At 42.4% G+C, this 18,523-nt stretch overlaps 1 protein-coding gene across 1 annotated transcript; it reads right to left on the bottom strand.

The window, feature by feature from the left end:
* Nucleotides 1-8: 8 nt before the first annotated feature.
* On the bottom strand, nucleotides 9-17,174 carry LOC114071715 (deleted in malignant brain tumors 1 protein-like; the record flags this gene model as incomplete). Its single annotated transcript, XM_027909570.1, has 10 exons — nucleotides 17,084-17,174; nucleotides 15,107-15,142; nucleotides 13,939-14,250; nucleotides 11,946-12,096; nucleotides 11,529-11,737; nucleotides 10,254-10,426; nucleotides 9,470-9,858; nucleotides 8,253-8,524; nucleotides 1,227-1,538; nucleotides 9-64 (listed from the first exon to the last, which is right to left on the bottom strand). Coding segments are annotated over exons 1-10 (2,001 nt in total), but the record flags the coding sequence as incomplete, so codon positions are not given.
* Between the last annotated feature and the right edge of the window lie 1,349 nt (nucleotides 17,175-18,523).

Below are 18,523 nucleotides of genomic sequence, written 5' to 3'. Positions count from 1 at the left end.
TATGCTGCCTCCAGTATTTGAGTTGCTGGTGCCATGGAGGTTGTTGGTGCTGCATCAGCCTCCTCTGTGAACCCAGAAGAAAACCACCCCACATGTGAGGACTGTGCTTGTGCAATGGGTACATCTGTGTGTTATCTACAAGCCCGATTCCTTATGGACAAAGCAAAATCAGGGTGAATTATTCTGATGGCAAACTCTGTCTTGTCTGGGGTCAGTGGATAGGATGGAGATGGGTAACAGCCAGCTGAAAATTCATCTTGGAAGTGGTACTTCCAGATGGTGACAGCAGGGTAAGGTGCTGGTGTGCAAATAAATGGCACTTAAAGAGACTTAAAAAGCACTGGTGGAGGTAGCATTTTCTTCTAGCGTGGATTCAGCCTACCAGGCTCTTACTCCCTGAGAAAATGTGCAAAACTGCAATATATACATAAAACACCTGACCAACCTGTTGCCATCAGCCGTGCCTCAGTTCCCAATCATCTCGAGAAAATAAGATGCAAATTATCTACATTATCTTAAAAAATAATGGGAAAGTAGAATGAGAAAACAGCAAGGTGACAGACTATTCGAAATGGATGGATATTTGTGAAGGGAATGGGTATTAATGGACCTAAACTTGAAAGACAACTTCAAAAATATGGAAACAATGTAAAGTGAATTGTCAGCTGTGATAGTATGGGTTTTGACTGTAAAATTATTATAGCCCATAATGAATCCATTAAGAGTTCACCTAACCCCATTCCTCCCAGATAAACTGATATCAGACATAACTTTGACTTTAACGTTGACTTATTTCCTTATTGCCTCTGGCAGCTGATCAGATGGAATTAATATTCTGCGTACTGCAATATATATCTGATCGTTGGGGTTTTAAATTGCTTTGTGTGGATGAGTAAGCCCAGTTTTTATGTCACCCTCGTGAGAAAACCTGAGTCCATGCTGGCTCTGCTGGGTCAGCAGGGTGAAAACACAGGGTGGTTAGAAGATCAGACCGTGCTTCCTGTGAACAGGCCTTTTCAGAGGGACTGTGCCCTTCCACAGATAGAGAATTCTTCATAATAAGGCAGAAAAAAAGGTTAGACCTGTATCTAGCATAGCTTTTAGTCCTGAATGAATGAAACCCAGTAGGAGAATGCCTGCATACCCTCATGCTGACACAGACAGATCGAGCGCAATTTACAGCAAAATTGTTTAGAAAAGAAAAAAAAAAAAAAAAATGACAGCACCTGAGCAGACAACACCAGCATCTTCATAGTGGGCACAGTTGTGTATCCTCCACCCAGTGTGATTGCAGCGCAGCAGGGACACCTCATCTCCAGCGCACCTCACGTTGTCCAGCAGGATGTAGCCGGAGCCTTGCCCGAAGTACGCGCTTCCTAGAGCTGCAATGGCCTTGCCACAGCCCAGCTGCCTGCACACAACCTGGGCATCGGCAAGGTCCCAGAAGTCGTCACAGACTGTCCCCCACCGTCCTCTGTAGTAGATCTCCACGCGGCCTTCGCACCGGTGCCTTCCGTTCACCAGCTGGAGATAGGGCGCTTTGGGAGAGAGGGAATCCAGCACAGACCAGTCAGACAAATAATCTGGAAGTGGCTGTAAGGAGTATTCTGTCCTCTTGCCCATGGTCCCAAGAAAGTGCTTGCCCAGCCCAATATTAAGTGCCTGTAAGGACAGGGGTTTATTCACACCTTTTTTTTTTCTTTTTTTAATTCCTCTCTTCCGGATCTCAAAATCAGCTGCGTGTATTTTACGCAACGTTCCCACGGTAAAGACAGACAGCAGGCTAAGCAAAAACTATTTAAGCAAGAAAGGACATTTCTTTACTAATAAGCAAACTTTAATAGGAAAGCAAAAGAGAGAAAATTAATTTCAGTTTCTCAATGAAAGCTAAGTAAATCTATATTAAGAAAATAGTATATTCTGTATTTCTCTCCATGGTTTAAATGATTTACCTGGAATTTCTATTCTTCCTCTAGAACTTTCAGGAGAATTTTAGGGACATAGAGTTCACACATCAAACCCAAATCCTATTCTTTTTAAGAGTAATTTTACTGGAAGAATTCCACAAAATGTTCTACGGAATGGACAATGGTCTCAACAGGAGGATAAAGATTTCAGTAGGAATTCAGCAGCTTTATTTCTTTTATACAATTGAAGTGTAATTAGATTTTTGAAATAAAGAAATAACCTATCATGTATAGGTCTGATTACTGCATTCATTCAGGTAAAGCACATCTGCTTTTAAGTTTGACTTGGTTTGTTTAGACATTCTACTGTGAGCAGCATGAAAATCCTGATTTTAGAGAATCATTTTTGATGAAGACATTTATTAAAGCCTTTACCACCAAGTGTAAGTGAGCAAACAAATGTAAGTAACTTAAGATTTGCAGTACTTACACTTTGGAATTCAAAAAATGCACACTGCACTTGTTATCCTTTGCTTTTCTGCCAAATGCATATTTGCCTTGTTATTAAACGCTAAGTCATCCAAAGCAAAACAAATCTCAGGAGTTAACAGCTCCAGGGTTTCTTCACTGCATCTAATTCTTTGTAATTGGACTAGAAGCACAGTCAAGACAGTGGCCAAACTAAATTTGTCATGATTTGTATGCATTTCAAAGGGAGACGCTACAAAAGTGCCCCTTGACTTGTGTTTGATTTCTTTCTTCAAATATCTACTTGAACTTGCACATTTCTGAACCCCGCTCAGAGGAGTTCTGAGAGGTGACACAGCAAACCTGGCAAAAAGTCAGCGTGGGATTAGGAAATTAAAGCTGATCTAACCCGGGTTTATTTGCTTTCACTCAAGGTCTGTCATCACTGTGAGAGCACAGCCATCAGCTGGGGATGCAGTGAGATAGGCTGAGTCCCGCCTCACGCTTCAGAGGCATCAAAAAGACAAAAGCCTGTGATTTATACAGCAAATGCTCTGCTGCAGGAGACAGAGGCAGAGGGCAGAGAGAAGAAGTAGAGCAGCCAAAAGAGAGATGGCTCACCAGCAGGCAAGCAGAGGACAGGTGGAGGAAATCGGATGAGGTGGATGATGGCAATATAAATTCCCATCCTGATGCTGAAAAAACTGGTTAGAAAAATCATCAGCAATTATTCTAAGATATACACAGAACTATTTAGCTCAAAAAAGTCACCCAAGTCGCTTAGGAGATAGAAAATAATCACGTAAGGAAGAAGTCAATGACCATAGAAAAGTTCAACTAAAAGCATTTCCTCACTTTCCTTATTTTTAGATGTCCACCATTTACCCACAGTGCTAGAGTAAGAAAACTTTACTTCTTGCTGTATTTTGTTAAATTTTACATAAGACCAAGAAGAACTAAATGATACAAGTAATATTAAATATATAGCATATACATGGAATAAATATACACTGAAAATAAATAAATAAATAAATAACCATTTCAATGATTCTTAGATCGAATTTCTGGAACTGAATGGAATGACTCGTTCATGACATACCCACAGATGCAATTCTTGAAGTGATGCAAGGCACTAAAGTACAACCTTGTGACAGCAAAATGGACTCCACTAAATGGTTCAAAACATTCTTACCATTCACTCTGGTGATTAGTTCATCATTTTAGTAGAACAAAACTGTGCTACCTCTTCCGTCTAATTCCTTCTTTAACCTTTTTCCCAGACCGATACAAACACAGATCTAAATTCTGTTCGCGGAATCAACAGACAGGCTCCAAGCATTAAATTTTCTTATGCACCCTGGAACAAGCCAAAGTGGTTTTTACCTGTTTTGGCCTCCAGAACTGCTGGACCCAACAGGAGTAGCCATGTCAAAACCGTAGTGGTACCCATCTTACCAAGTGTTGCTGATAGAGAGGACCTCAGAATATATAGTCTCTATTTCTGAAGGGGAGTGGCTCTACAGGTCTCTTTCTCTACAGGAGAACAATAAAACAACCACAGTCCTCTGATCTGAAACAAACATATGTTTGATTTGTTATTTAATATTTTGTAACTTCCTGGGTTTTGCAAAAAGATAACATCTCAAGAGTAACATTTTCCATTGCCTGGAAGGAAATATTTATGCTACCATAGGTTTCACAATCATCTCATTGTACAAAAAAAAAAAAAAAAGAATGAATGAGCTCCTATCCAAAGATACCTTTCAATTCCAGCTGATGAATCTCAGTATTTTTCTTTCATGGGGAGATTCCCTGTTGGCAGGTATTGGGATGGCAGCAGAATCTTGAAACTTCAATGGGCTCCTTCCAGCAAAACAGTAAAAGAGACTTTCCAACCAGTATGATAAGTCTTCCTGGGAAGTCAAGAATCTCCTAAAGCTTCAGCATACTTTAAATAAAATAAGATTAGACCCGGTGGCCCTGTTGAAGTGTGAATGGGGAGTCTCTGAAGAACCCTGCGATTGAAGTCAACACCTCCACCCCCGCAATGAACCCATTCTTTTTTGGCACATTTAATTTCAAGCCAAAACTCAAAATTCACTGAAAGGCTGTGAGATAGGAAAAAAGTGCCAGAGAATCAGGGTCAGCTGATTGATAACCTTTTGTGCAAACACTGTAGAAAAGTGAGTAGATTTTACGCAGAGTTAAGAAAATTACGTAGCTTGCAACTTCATTTTGTTCTAAAACTTCCTTTGATGCTTTGAACCAACAAATGAGGGGGGAAATGTTCAGATTTCTGTTAAGAAAGTTTCTTAATATATTCCTTGTTTAATTTTGCATAGTGACAGTTACAGCTGTGTCATTCTTTGAACAATGAATCCAAAGCTTTTCCACAATATGAAATAATGCTTAATTCTTGTTCACCACTCTCTTGCCAGAGTGGTTACTTTCCTCTCTTTCTGTGTTTTAACAATTTAACAAGAAAAAGCTGTTGAACACCCTTACCCTGAAGAGCCAGAACGTTGTTCTCCATCTCATTCCTACCTCTACAGCCACCATGTCTTGGATGGAATCATCCCAAGTTAAAATTGCTGCCATATAAAAATTTGTTGCCTCCAGGGACAGCCATCAGGGATGAGAACCGAAGGCCAAAGGAAAAAGAGAATGATCTAGAAGGCCTTTCCACAAAGGCCAACGTTATTGGAATGGAAGAAGGAAGTGTGAAATACAAGAGGCCAAAGACAATGTTGGAAACCTTGAGAGTGAACACTGAGAAGGGTAAATATGTTTCTTCTTTGTCCAAACAACCATATTTGCACATGAATGAGGTTATGTACACAACACCTGGTATTCACTATTCATATTCTTCTGGTTTTGACACCTTGAGAAGGCGCAGAAAAAAATCCAATACAGCTGACTGGCCAATCAAACACTGCAATCGGTGAAGCGAGAGTAAGTGATGGATCACAATTCTTCTCCAAACTCCTGCAATACCTGAAAAGGGTGAGGAGGAAGGGGAACACAAAAGGAATTCCCAGGTGGTTCAAGTGTAAAAAAACATCTTAAGCTGCCCAAGTAAAAGGACAAGATTGCTTAATTAATTCTTCATTACACTCCTCTCTAATGAATTCTTAATTTCAAATATCTAGATATTTCTAAATATCTTTCTAGACATTATCAGACAATGTCTGCATGTAGAAATAGATAAATGGTATGTTCCAATTAACCTTAATTAATTCATTAATACAAATACTATACAGCTCATATTTTCACCCTTCTCATTGGTTGGATTAGTCTCTTGCAGTAACAGATCCACAGACTTCTGAAAAAAAGGAATGATAGCCTGAATCCAGGTGTTATGATGCAATTAGGTGGTTTAGTCTAATTTATTGGGTTACTTGATGGCCTCTTGGGCTCCGTTGCCTGTGTCATATGACGTACATCATTGCAAACTGATCTGCATTTGGCCAGTGGTGAGGATGCAAGTGGATCAGAACTGTCCACCACTGGATTTATTGGTAGATTTCCCAAATGAGGGAGGGCAGGAGGTGGGAAGGAAGGTCTGTGGCAGAGAAATCACTCACCAGGCACATGTAATTTAGAGCATGGCCCTTTCATCATCATCAAACGCAGCCCTTGCTGTGCTGAGCAGATCGCTGGATTCCCCCGAGTCTGGACAATGTCTGCTCTGCACAACAGGACTAGATGAAAGGCAGGTCACCCTCCTGGATCGTTCTGCCCTTCAAAGGTGGCTGTAAGCAAAGAGGAGGGGAGGACCCTCAATCCTTGTTCCTCATGTGTGGAAAACAACTCACACTTTCTGTGTGCAGTGCCAGTCCCTTTGTGTTTGATCCCCTCTCCAGAACATGGAGAGCTGATGAGAGGCCTGCCTGGAATCATGAGAATGGTACAGGCTCTAATGATGATTCCTGTCAGAGCTGCCCACATCCTCCTTGTCAGATCAGGATGTCACCCTGGAGTACAGCACACCTTCCTCACACGTCACTGCTTTGACTCTGGCTCACCTCACACTCGGCACATTACGCTGTTCCAAATGAACTTACCTCTTTCACAGCTGGCTGGAAAACAGGAAAGTCTGAAGAAGGGCATTTCTCAATCAATACCAATGACCTTTTCACCCGTATTAAGTGGCTTCTTCCGAACAAATTCTTCCTTTTTTGTTGGTTTTATTTTGTTTTCACATGGGGATAGGAGACAGGCCACACTTCCTTATGGCAACTTACGTACATACTCTCCCTCCCCCACTTCACAGGTGTAGAAATGTGTGAGAGCAAGAGCAGAAATCATTGCTTGAAAAAGTCACTTTGTCAGAAGCCACATTTTCCAGCCTGATAATGTGTTAGCCTTGAGTTACACACAAGTGCCATGTTTGCCAGTACACAAAAAAGAGCATTACTTAAAAAAAAACAAAACACCAAATATTTTCTTTTATGCTTTTATTACACACTTATCTGACAGATTTGATTATATTCTTCCTCCATACAAAATCTTATAAATGGCCTACATCTACTCAGAGAAACATGTACTTGGGAAGAACCGTACCCCCCAAAGTAAGGGTGGTTGTACAGGAATACTTCTTTATGTGCATTTTTGCTTATGGCTCATTATTGAGATTTATTTACTGCAAAGTAACATTTCTGTTGGACTACTTCACAGGGTATCTCATGGTGCTACACAGGTGTTTTATCTGCATATCAGCAATGGCCAAAGTTCTTTCTCAGATCACCTAAATCAGACAGACACTCCACCAAGGGTTCAGCTGAGATGCCCTGAAATGTCCAGCATTGAAGATGCTTCTTTGAATGCTGGGGTGGAAGAATCAACCTTTCTTTACACCTCAGGTATGCTTGGACTAGATTTTAAAGTCAGACTGCTTTATAAGTTCAGTTCATGGTAACATCAGGTGTAATCTTGACACAAGACTTTCTTCTGACAAGAAGATGGTGGAACAGTCAAGTAAGAGTTGCCCTTCGCACTAATTATTCAAAACCAAATAATGAAGCAGGTGGCTGCTGAAAACATCCTTCCACCTGCAAGCCCAGGCTGCCTCTCACATTATCTGGTACGGGACGGGTCTCTGCAGTTTACGCTTCAAAAGAAATCCTCCCACCGTGAGGAGAGCAGCAGCTGCCATCACCACGGCGGTGACAGCCAGGGGGACGTGGGAGCTGGCAGCAGGCACTGAGCTCGGAGACTCCCCTTTTGCCTGGATGTCAGAGTCAAGCTCTGTGCACGGAAGAGAAAGAGAGAGGCTTTTATACTTGCTTTGCTGACCTGATTAATCTCAAAGGTGATTAGGCAAAGAGAACTTGAATTACAGTGCTGTGATCTGGGTTAGATCAGAAACCAAATTGTTTTTACTGCAAATGATTCGGTGGCCCCGTGAAACAAGTAAAGATTATGGCAAGAAACTAAAGAGTAACTGAGAGTCTGTAATGATTACACTCAAAAAGCACAAGATGCCATTTTCTGACGGTGGAAAGAGCGGATACAGGGAAGCAACTTGTCGAAGGGGACTTAGAGATGGATTACTAATGAATGAAAGACATGCCAATCAGGCACAGCCAGCTTTGGAATATTAATACAAATCCAGCAGGGAGATGAGTTATAGCTCATCCCTCTTTCTGCAGAGCTGAATCAATTGTCATTTGACATGTGCAGAACAAAGAGTGGATCTGAACTATGACAGAAAGGAAACAGCTGGTAAACCTAATATAAATATTATATTAAAAAAAATACAATCCCCCATAAGAATCACAGCAGAACTGCAAATAAACGGGGTTTCGCGTCTGAACCGCAATGCAAACACACAGTAACACACAAGAGTCTTATGTTATTTAGGATATTTAAACTTACCAGTGTTCCTGTTCTCAGCGTGAGCTTCCCGAAGCTGCACGGGTCCAACAACAACATTCACCAGTTTCTGGGAAGAACCTGAATTCCTCTTGGGCCTCCTAACACAGCCCTGATAGCAGCGGGAGGAGATGTCTCTGTGCCTGCACACCACCAGCTCACACTGCAGGTAAACTGACGGGTACTGCTTGGCGAAGGAGAAAGCGTTGAACGAAAACCGAGCCACGCTGCTGCGCGGGGAGGGGTGGGAAGAGTAGGTAGGGTCCTCAGCACACCTGGGAAGACATAAACCCAACAGGTTAGCTGTTAACTAATAGCTGCTCTGGAATAGAAGCACTATTAGCATCACCTTTGTGCAATAGGTTTCAGGGTTAAATATAAAATCAGGCATCGGAAGGACTAAGAAAAGCGTGCGCTTTTAGCAAGTAGAGGGATTGTTAGGTGTACACAGCACAGAAATTTCGGAGCTCAACAAAGTTTGTGTAAATATGGGGAGCTGAAAAATGACTAATGGTTCTGCTGGTTTCTGTGTTTCAGCTGAGAACCTGTTCTGCATTTGAAAATGGGATTGCCTGTGTGCAAAGAGGCCCCTGATGGTTGCTGAAGAAAGTGTCCTTTTCTACTCTGGAAGTACAAAACTAATTCTAATACTTTTTTGTTGGTTTTTTTTGTTTGGTTGGTTGGGGTTTTTTTGGGTTTCTTGGGTTTTGTTTTGTTTTTGTAGTTTTGTTGTTTGGTGTTTTTTTTAATAAACATGTTTTTAGTGCCTCAGTGTCCCTTGGTACAAAATTAAGCAAAATGTTTTGCATTTCTGGAATAACAAGAAAAGGCTAAGAGACTTCTTTTTGAGTAGACAGATTTTTATTCTAGCTATGATACTGTAAAACTCTAATTGTGATGTATGGAAATGTAGAGCCACCGGCATCCCTACATTTCATACATTGATTTCAGAAACAAAACCAGACCTCAATTTCTGCACTTGAGGAGAAATCTCAGTGCAGATCTTTGAGTGAAATCTCAGGCCTTGACTGCAACTTCTGAATGGCAGTTCTTTGTCATACTGTATTTTATTCGGGCTTTGCCAAAAGGTTGTTGTTAGAACTACATTTGTACTGAGGGTTGCAACAACTGTACACTGGCTCTAAATCACCTCTTTCACCAATTAAGCTCTTTCAGAACTATCCATGTACTTTCAAAGCAACTCTTTGGAAAATCCTTACCCCCTTTTGATCAGTTCATAGGTCGTTGTTCTAAAATCGCTAGGATCCGGTGATGCCACGCAGGTGTCCACAAACACTATCAGGTTCTGGTCAGAGCTGTGAAGAGATGCTTGGAGGAACAAATTCTGATTCAGGTCAACGTAGTAGGGGAAGCTCTGCACCGGCCACAGGAAAGATGAGGAGTTGTAGAACGCCAGGTTGACGTCGTATCTGGCATACTGGGTTTCATTGACATCAGCGATGTCATTGGCCATGTACACTGCTTGCACCCAGGTGTTCTGGATCATTTTGCAGTTGACGTGCAGGTGAAGGTCCTTCTGCCTTTTGACGGTGTAACTGGGAGCAGGTGCTTTTATCACGTTGGAGTAGATGATGGTTTCGTTGTCGCTCTATTTGACACATTAAATGAGTACAAAATTACCACGTGTGGTCACGTTCACTTGTGCACTATAAACTTCTGTATGTGCCAGGTTTTAGAACTAGTCAGAAAGACCATGCCATACTCAAAAATACCTAAGCATCTGCGTGGCATTGCTCACTTCTTAACTCTCCCCTCTGCCCTTGTTCTCTAAAACATCACCCTGAAATAGATACAGAGATTTCCTAAACCCTGGAAAGGATAAATAGGAATATTGAGCAAACTTTAGCCTCCAGAAACATGTGATTATCTCCAGTGTTTTGAATGCCTGTGGCCTACTGCACCCTTTGCAGTTCAAGATGGTTTTCCAAGTGTCTATTATAAATTCCCATGCCCAGAGCTCCCCCAAAACGCGCCGACACCAACCCGTCTGTGCGTGCCGCAGCCGTTGTAGGGAATGTTGAATATCACCGCCGTTGATGTAATTGTTGGCCTGCAGTTGGAGTCAGGCAAGCTGATGCTACTGACTGAGTAGCCCTGTGACTGGAGATAGCCTCTGTCTACAACTGCTCTCATGGAGGTGGGGTAGCAAGCAAGGGCTAGGGAAGAACAGACGAACTATTAGAGATTCCAGGCACTTGATAACGCCTGCAAATTGCAACTTCAACAAATGCAATACCTGCTATCATCTAAAGATAAGCCATACCACTTACTTTCACACTTTAGACTTGGATATGAGGAAGCAATAGTCTCTGACGTACTTCAGCTGACCTTCAGTTACTCCCCTGGCAAAAACACGGGGCTTACAATAGCTTTTTTGCTTAGACCTTGAGCCTTTATCACCACTCACACAAAAAAAATTGCTAAGAAGTGAGAGTTTTTCCTGAACAAGAATCCAAAATATATTGTGGAAGGTGTAGAGCTGAAGTTTCAGGCTGGTTCAAAGAAGCACAACTTGGCTGGGGAGGGGAGGGGAGGGGATCCTGATGCTGTCTCTGTGATGCTTCACTGAGTCCATGACATGAAAAGCAAGGACTCCATGGAGAGTTTGGCCTTTGGTGGAGGGAGATGTCTGATAACAAGGACCTACTGGCAACACACAGCCTCTTGAAAAGCAGGTAAAAAGACAAGAGAGGCAAATGCTTGTGCTGGGGATGATGTGAGTGTGCTCGAGATACACCTTAGCATTGGGACTGCAGGACACTACTGGAACAGGTCAACCAGAGAAATAGTTAAGAGAATTTCTTCCTTTGGACATTTCTAGAGACACAGCTAGAAAAGTTCAGAATGGACCTGACCAGGTGTTGGCAAGACCTCTGCTTTGAATATTTGGACAGGGAAACCTCCAAAAGTCCTTTCTAGCCAATATTTCTACGATCCTATGAAAATTTGCCCAGAAAGGTACAAATGTATGAATTGTGATGTGATACAAAGAAATATGAATTTAGAAAACATGATAAAAAACATCTAGAGGCAATTAGATTGATACCTGAAGATTTTTTTAAGAAGAAAAAGTAATTATTGTCTGAAAGTGACTGGTCAATAATTGGTTACAAAATTCAAGTTGGAATGTCATCTATGTGGGATTTCTTCAACCAAAGCAAACCATACTTATATGGTAAACAAACTCAGTGTCTAAAAACTTATGAGAAAAGAAAGCATTACAAACAGAAGGGAATTATGAATAGAAGGGAAACTTACTGGCATTCTGGTCTGCTGGGAAGGACTCATACTGAGCCCGAAACCTTCCATTGGAATATCTGGAGTCGCTGTAAAACTTGACAGTCATAAAGTTTGAGGATGACCTGTATGTGAGTTTAGAAGTAGAACAAATTCTTCCAAGTAGAGGTGAAGTATTGGGTGGCCCATCATAGATCTCAATGTAGTCATACAGGCATCCACCTCGCAACCTGTGGAAGAAATTTGAACGGATAAGGAAATGCATTTGGTAAACTTCGGGTTTTAAATGCTGAGCAAACAATAAAATAAGATTCTGCATTCACGCAATTCCCATGTGTATTTATCATTCACTTAGAGGATGGGAAACGTGCCCAGGAACTGTGGATGCAGTTGAGATTTTGAATCTATTTATTGCCCAGCAGAAAGTGGTTTACTTACTGAACACTTTCAAATGTGAGCATAATGCGGAAATTATTTGCTACTTGTATTTCCCACAAACAATCAGCTTTCTCTGGATAATTCAAAGGATAAGGACTCTCAAATGTCCCGGAGGGAGTAAAAAGTGGACTGCCACAAAAGAATCTTTTGTCTAAAAAAAAAAAAAAAAAGAAAAAAGAAAAGAAAAGAAAAGAAGACATGATTCACTTAGATTTCATTATGATAAAATAAAATATATGGTATATAAGCAAGCCAAAGCAAGAGGAGGTTAAAATCTCAAAAGAAACTGAATGGTTGTTCTCTTCGAAGACTACAGGTGTGATTATCTCTTCAGAGAATTATGACTGACCCTTGCAGTTAGGCTTCAGTCATACATGTGTCAGGGAAAGTCATGTCATGGCCCAAAAACCTTTCATTCAGAGGAGAAACAAAAGAAAATCTCCCACACAATCAACCTAGTCTGAAATCCATCCCCAGAAACACAGTCACTCAAATGGTAAAGTCCCGTGTGCAGGATTTAAACAATATCAATAAGGACTTTTTCCCCTAAATATTGCAAAATGCAAATGTTGCACCTCCCACCTACTAAATAGCAACTAATTCACCTCCAAAGTAATGACTCAGAGAAATAGAAGAAAACACACCAACCTGGAGTAGTTGTTGTAGGGAGAGTGCTGCTCACGGTTGAGGTATCTGTAAGGGAGGAAGAGAAAGAAGCAAGTGAGGCTCTGGTGGATGAAGAAGCATGGCCAGGTTTTCTCCCCAGGCTGGGGATGTTGGTGCCACCCTGTCACAGGGGCAATGGAGAGCTTAGGGCTCCTAAAATGGAAAACTTGAGGAGACCCTCTAGCACACAGGCTTCTGCTCCTGCTGGGGCCTTGGCAATGCTCTGTGGGTCCCACCACTCCCACCGCCGGCTTCATCAGGCTCTGCTTTTCCCAGGCTCTGCCCTCCCACACAGAAGAACAAAGGCCAACCCCTGCAGCACTCGGGGGTTCCGAAAAAGAAGGGGCCAGAAAAACAAGGACAAATTGAGACCCACCTGGGGAAGTGCTGGAGGGGGAGGTCCCTGAGGTTGACCCTTCGGTTGGGGTTGTGGTTGGGTATGTGGTTGGGGATGTGGTTGGGGATGTGGAGTATGCTGGAGAGGAAGAGAAAGAGGCAAGTGAGGCCCTGGTGGATGAAGGAGCTCCTGTGCCCGGGCCCCTGGATTGGGGTGGGGGAAAGCAGCAGCCACACAAATATGAACTCACATGCCGTCTGAGTGTCACATAAGTAGCCTGTTGTGGTATCTGCAGGAGAGGAAGAGAAAGAAGCAGGTGAGGCGCTGGTGGATGAAGGAGCATGGCCAGTTTTTCTCCCAGGGCTGAGGATGCTGGTGCCACCATGTCACAAGGACAGTGGGGACCTTGGGAGTCTGAGTAAAAGGTGTTGGCCCAAAAACTATAAAATCAGAGGAGAAACAAAAGAAAATCTCCCACATGATCAACCTAGTCTGAAATCCATCCCCAGCAACACAATCACTCAGACAGCAAAGTCCCGTGTGCCGGATTTAAACAATATCAATAAGGACTTTTTCCCCTAAATATTGCAAAATGCAAATGTTGCACCTCCCACCTACTAAATAGTAACTAATTCACCTGGAAAGTAATGCCTCAGAGAAATAGAAGAAAACACACCAACCTGGAGTAGTTGTTGTAGGGAGAGTGCTGCCCACGGTTGTGGCATCTGTAAGGGAGGAAGAGAAAGAAGCAAGTGAGGCCCTGGTGGATGAAGAAGCATGGCCAGGTTTTCTCCCCGGGCTGGGGATGTTGGTGCCACCCTGTCACAGGGGCAATGGAGAGCTTAGGGCTCTGAACAAAAGGGTGGTCTTGCCTGGTGGGAGCCATGAAAAACATATTCCTGAACACATCTCCAACACACACCTAATTGTGGCCAACAAGGGCCAACTGCAGAAAGAGTCCAGGCAGCTGGGGAGGAAAAGCCAAGGTACCTGAGCAAACAACACCGGCATCTTCACTGTGGCCACAGTTGTGGACGCCCCAGCCGTTGTGGCTGCACTGGAAGAGGGAGGACTCCCAGCCTGCACAGTTCACATCGTCCAGGTAGATGTTGCCACGGCCCGGCCCGAAGGCGCCTCTTGATGGTGCAGAAACAGCAGAGCCACATCCCAGCTGCCTGCACACAACCTGGGCATCCCTCAGGTCCCAGCTGTCATCGCAGACGGTGCCCCGGCCCCCCGGGAAGGAAATTTCTACGCGCCCCTCACACCGGTTCCTGCCGTTCACCAGGCTCACAGAGGCACCTTGGAAAGGGGCAGAAATGGAAAACTTGAGGAGACCCTCTAGCACACAGGCTCCTGCTCCTGCTGGGGCCTTGGCAATGCTCTGTGGGTCCCACCACTCCCACCGCCGGCTTCATCAGGCTCTGCTTTTCCCAGGCTCTGCCCTCCCACACAGAAGACCAAAGGCACTTGGGGGGTTCCGAAAAAGAAGGGGCCAGAAAAACAAGGACAAATTGAGACCCACCTGGGGGAATGCTGGTGGGGAAGATCCCTGGGGTTGACCCTTCGGTTGGGGTTGACGCTTCGGCTGGGGATGTGCTTCGGCTTGTGTAGGGTTCTGGAGAGGAAGAGAAAGAGGCAAGTGAGGCCCTGGTGGATGAAGGAGCTCCTGTGGCCGGGCCCCTGGAGTGATGGTGAAAAGCAACAGCCACACAAATATGAACCCACCTGTTGTCCAAGTGGTCCATAAGTAGCCTGTTGTGGTATCTGCAGGAGAGGAAGAGAAAGAAGCAGGTGAGGTGCTGGTGGATGAAGGAGCATGGCCAGGTTTTCTCCCAGGGCTGGGGAAGTTGGTGCCCCCATGTCACATGGGGAATGGGGATCTTGGGGGTCTGAGCGAAAGGTGTTGGCCCAAAAACCGCAAAATCAGAGAAGGAACAAAAGAAAATCTCCCACATGATCAACCCAGTCTGAAATCCATCCCCAGCAACACAGTCACTCAAATGACAAAGTCCCGTGTGCAGGATTTAAACAATATCAATAAGGATTTTTTCCCCTAAATATTGCAAAATGCAAATGTTGCACCTCACACCTACTAAATAGTAACTAATTCACCAGGAAAGTAATGCCTCAGAGAAATAGAAGAAAACACACCAACCTGGAGTACTTGTTCTGTAGGCCTTGGTTGCAGCATCTGTAAGGGAGGAAGAGAAAGAGGCAAGTGAGGCAAAAGCTCTCGAGTAAGGTCTCTGGGAATTAAGAAGTAACCAGCAAAGCCATATTCCAGAAAGATTCACAAAATTATCTTTTCAGTTAACCAAAGCCTGTCAACAGAGACAGCTGAGGGCAAATCTGCCATTTAGCAAATCTATTTTTCATACATGAATATTTGCATTAATATTTGGTCAGACTAAAGAAAATAGCTCGGATTTTTGAGTAATATATTAATTTTCAGTGACAATTCTTAGTGTGTATTTGCTAGGAATGGACAGAAAGTGCTAGGAATTCAATAAACCAAACATTGCACTCTTATTGTCAACCCAAAAAAGAAAAACACTCAAAGTTTCCATGACTGGGTCTGAGTAATACAAAGTAGTTGTGGAACTTCCTTAAATCTGTCCTTGTAATTTGAAATACCCACAGTACTTTTAGTTGTTGAACACACGTTTATCTGCAGTTGTGGTTTTGTTCTGTAAACTTAAATGTGTAGCAAAAAAAAAAAAAAAAAAAGTAAAACAAGTACAAAGAAAACTTACATTTCATATCTAAAAAGAAAAATGTATTCAAGATTTTCATGTAAAAACAAATCAGGGACATGCTTAGTCATGGTCCCTGATCTGAGACAGCATTTTAGAAGTGCTGTATATTTCTCAAGGCTTTTTTTATTTTGAGTAGCAAACACAAAAAGTACTTGGTAATTCCCACACATTAAAAAATGACTTTATACAGGGAGACGTGTATCAGAGGTTAATGTAAAAGAACAACAAACAACAAGCACTGAATAAATTCCTCCTTCACTTTTAGGTTGGGTCAGGTAATCTATATTGGGCTGCATTATTAAAATACATATTTTTGTAGGGGGAAATTATTTCGGAAAGACAGAGTAACTTTAATAAGTAATGATTCATGCGTTCTTCAAAATTGATTTAAAACAAACAAAAAATCCCAATGCTCTCTCCAACCCTTCCCATATTAAGTGACTATCTTTAAGAAATGATGTGTAAAGCCATGGGTTTGAGTCACACTGTTATGTTTATATAATGTGGTTTATTCAGATCATCCCTCATCTGAATAATACTCAGTAATTCATTGTGTGTGTGTGAGTCAGGCTGCCTACAAAAATTTCAAACTCTGGCTTGTTTTTGGTACTGCTCTTTTGGCTTCTCTGTTCTCTGCTTTTATTGCTTTAAATGTCTCTTGTTCTGACTTCCTTGGACTAGTTTTTTTTCCCCTCTGTTTTCTGTTTTTATAATTCAAGCATTTTTAACTCTTTTTATGAAAGCAGAGGGCAAAATTAGCAACACACACTATATCTCCAATATTCCCAGGGATACAATGGATGGGTTTTTATTATGTATAGCTGCAAAGAACAGTGAACAGACAGGTGTCCAGATCAGAAGAAATTCCTAGCAGGAATATAACATAATGCACACATCTGGGACCTCCTGACACTGTACAGGATGGCAACTGTGTCTTTCTATTGCACTTCCATTAAGTTATATAAAGCTAATAAGTATTGAGTTGTTCCATGTGTATTTGCAAGGTTGGAGTGTAGGTAAGCAAATATGCATTACAGCCAAAGAAACTATATTCCCTCTAAATTCCATCCTGAAAACCATAAATATATAGGAACAAAGTCTTTCAGCAGTATTTTCATGGTCACATTCTTTTTAAAATTTAGTTTAAACTATGCTGCAAGACACTACTGCAAAACAGTAATAATTTCATCACACTAATTTATCATCAACACAAATAACACTTAATCATGATATCAGTTCACAGCTTTAATAAGACAACACGATGTTATCCAATTTCAATCTGTCTTACTTCAAATCTTTGCAAAACACTGATTAAACTGGCATGTGAGTTCCATCTGTAGAACCGGCCTAGAGGAGTGACACGCCCTTTTTCCTACCTTTTCTGGAAGACTGGGGATTAGGTGAGGTGGCACCCAGGAGTGCTGCATTTAAGAGGAATGACACCAGCAAGGCCCTGGTGGTACCCATCCTGCCAGGAGATCCCAGCAAAACTGAGCATTAGCATTTATACCCTGCACCTGTAAAAGAGTGAGGCTCCAAGGGTCAGCCCTATCTCAGATCAAGCAATATTTTTTATGACTACCTGATCTTTATAGAATGATTGCATAAGAGTAGCAAAGCTTCTGTTTGCTCAATAATTTGTGCTTCTCAGGAAATAGAATTAGGGGAGAAACGAAACTCCAATCCAGCCAGAACCAGCCTATGCCCTTATTATAAATTATCTTAACTGTATGTACAGGCCCAGTGTTACCTTTGGAACCAGAATGGTGAATGTATGTATTTCCTTGCCTCAACTATCACAGTGTTATTTTCTTACTGCTAATAGATAATTACTTACTTAAGCAGACCGTAAAACATTGCAAGGTGAGGCAGTAAATTTCCAGCAGGCTTTCTTCAGCAGAGCGTCCTGGTCTTATAAATGTTTATATTTTTGTTCTCCATTTGAAACTGCAGCCTTGTTTCCCTGCTGTTTGTACATAAACAACATCATGAGTGGGATTATGTCGCATATGAAAAATAAATTAATGCCAGCTATTTGTTACGTACCCTCATCAGTTGAGCTTGCTCTGCTTTGCCAATACCTTCCCTCAATCTACCACTATGGTCCTCAGCTGCATCTGCCAGCAAGACTCCCTTCCATCCTTCAAATCACATAGTTTATAAAAGAGGAAGAGGAGTGTGGGTGGAACTAAACTCAAAAGTCCTGCTGAGCCGGGGTCCTTGGCTGGTCTATGCAAAGTCTGTGGAGCTGTAGATCACTCAGGCCACAACAGCCCATAATCCTGTTTGCTGGAGTCACTGCATTGCACTTCCACTGCTGCTCCTCGTCTGATGAGGAGAAACAGCGGTCAGCTAAAAACAGGCCAGTTGTTGGTCTAATATTCTTTTCTTCCCTCTCCTTTCAGGCCGTGCCTCTCTGTTCATTTTGGTTGTGGTACAAACTGCGACCGTAATGCAAGAGTTGACATAACTCAATATTCCTGCTGGTGTATTCCAACCTTCCTTCTGCAGAGAAGCACAGCTTGGGTCTAGAGACAAAGGGGATAAAGAGTCCTCTTTCTGCCAACCTTCACAGTGCTAGAATAGAGGAAAGAAAGACAAAAGGCATGACCCCAGAAATAGAATCAGAAGCTGTCAAAGCTGTTGCTGAGAAGAACAAACAAACTGGAGGACAATGGTAAATACAACTGATTGTACTCAGATGTTAATGAAGAAATGTAAGCATGAACATTGCTATTCACAGCTCTACTTCCTGACAAAAGCAAAAACAATACCATGTGCTCAGTGGAGTGGTCACACACTGTCGTTGGGAAGGG

This window comes from Empidonax traillii, unplaced genomic scaffold (assembly GCF_003031625.1).
Source record: "Empidonax traillii isolate 1590-97213 ecotype Southwest subspecies unplaced genomic scaffold, ASM303162v1 scaffold2222:size31965, whole genome shotgun sequence".
Lineage (NCBI taxonomy): Eukaryota > Metazoa > Chordata > Aves > Passeriformes > Tyrannidae > Empidonax > Empidonax traillii.
This window is presented reverse-complemented; position numbering and strand designations above follow the sequence as displayed.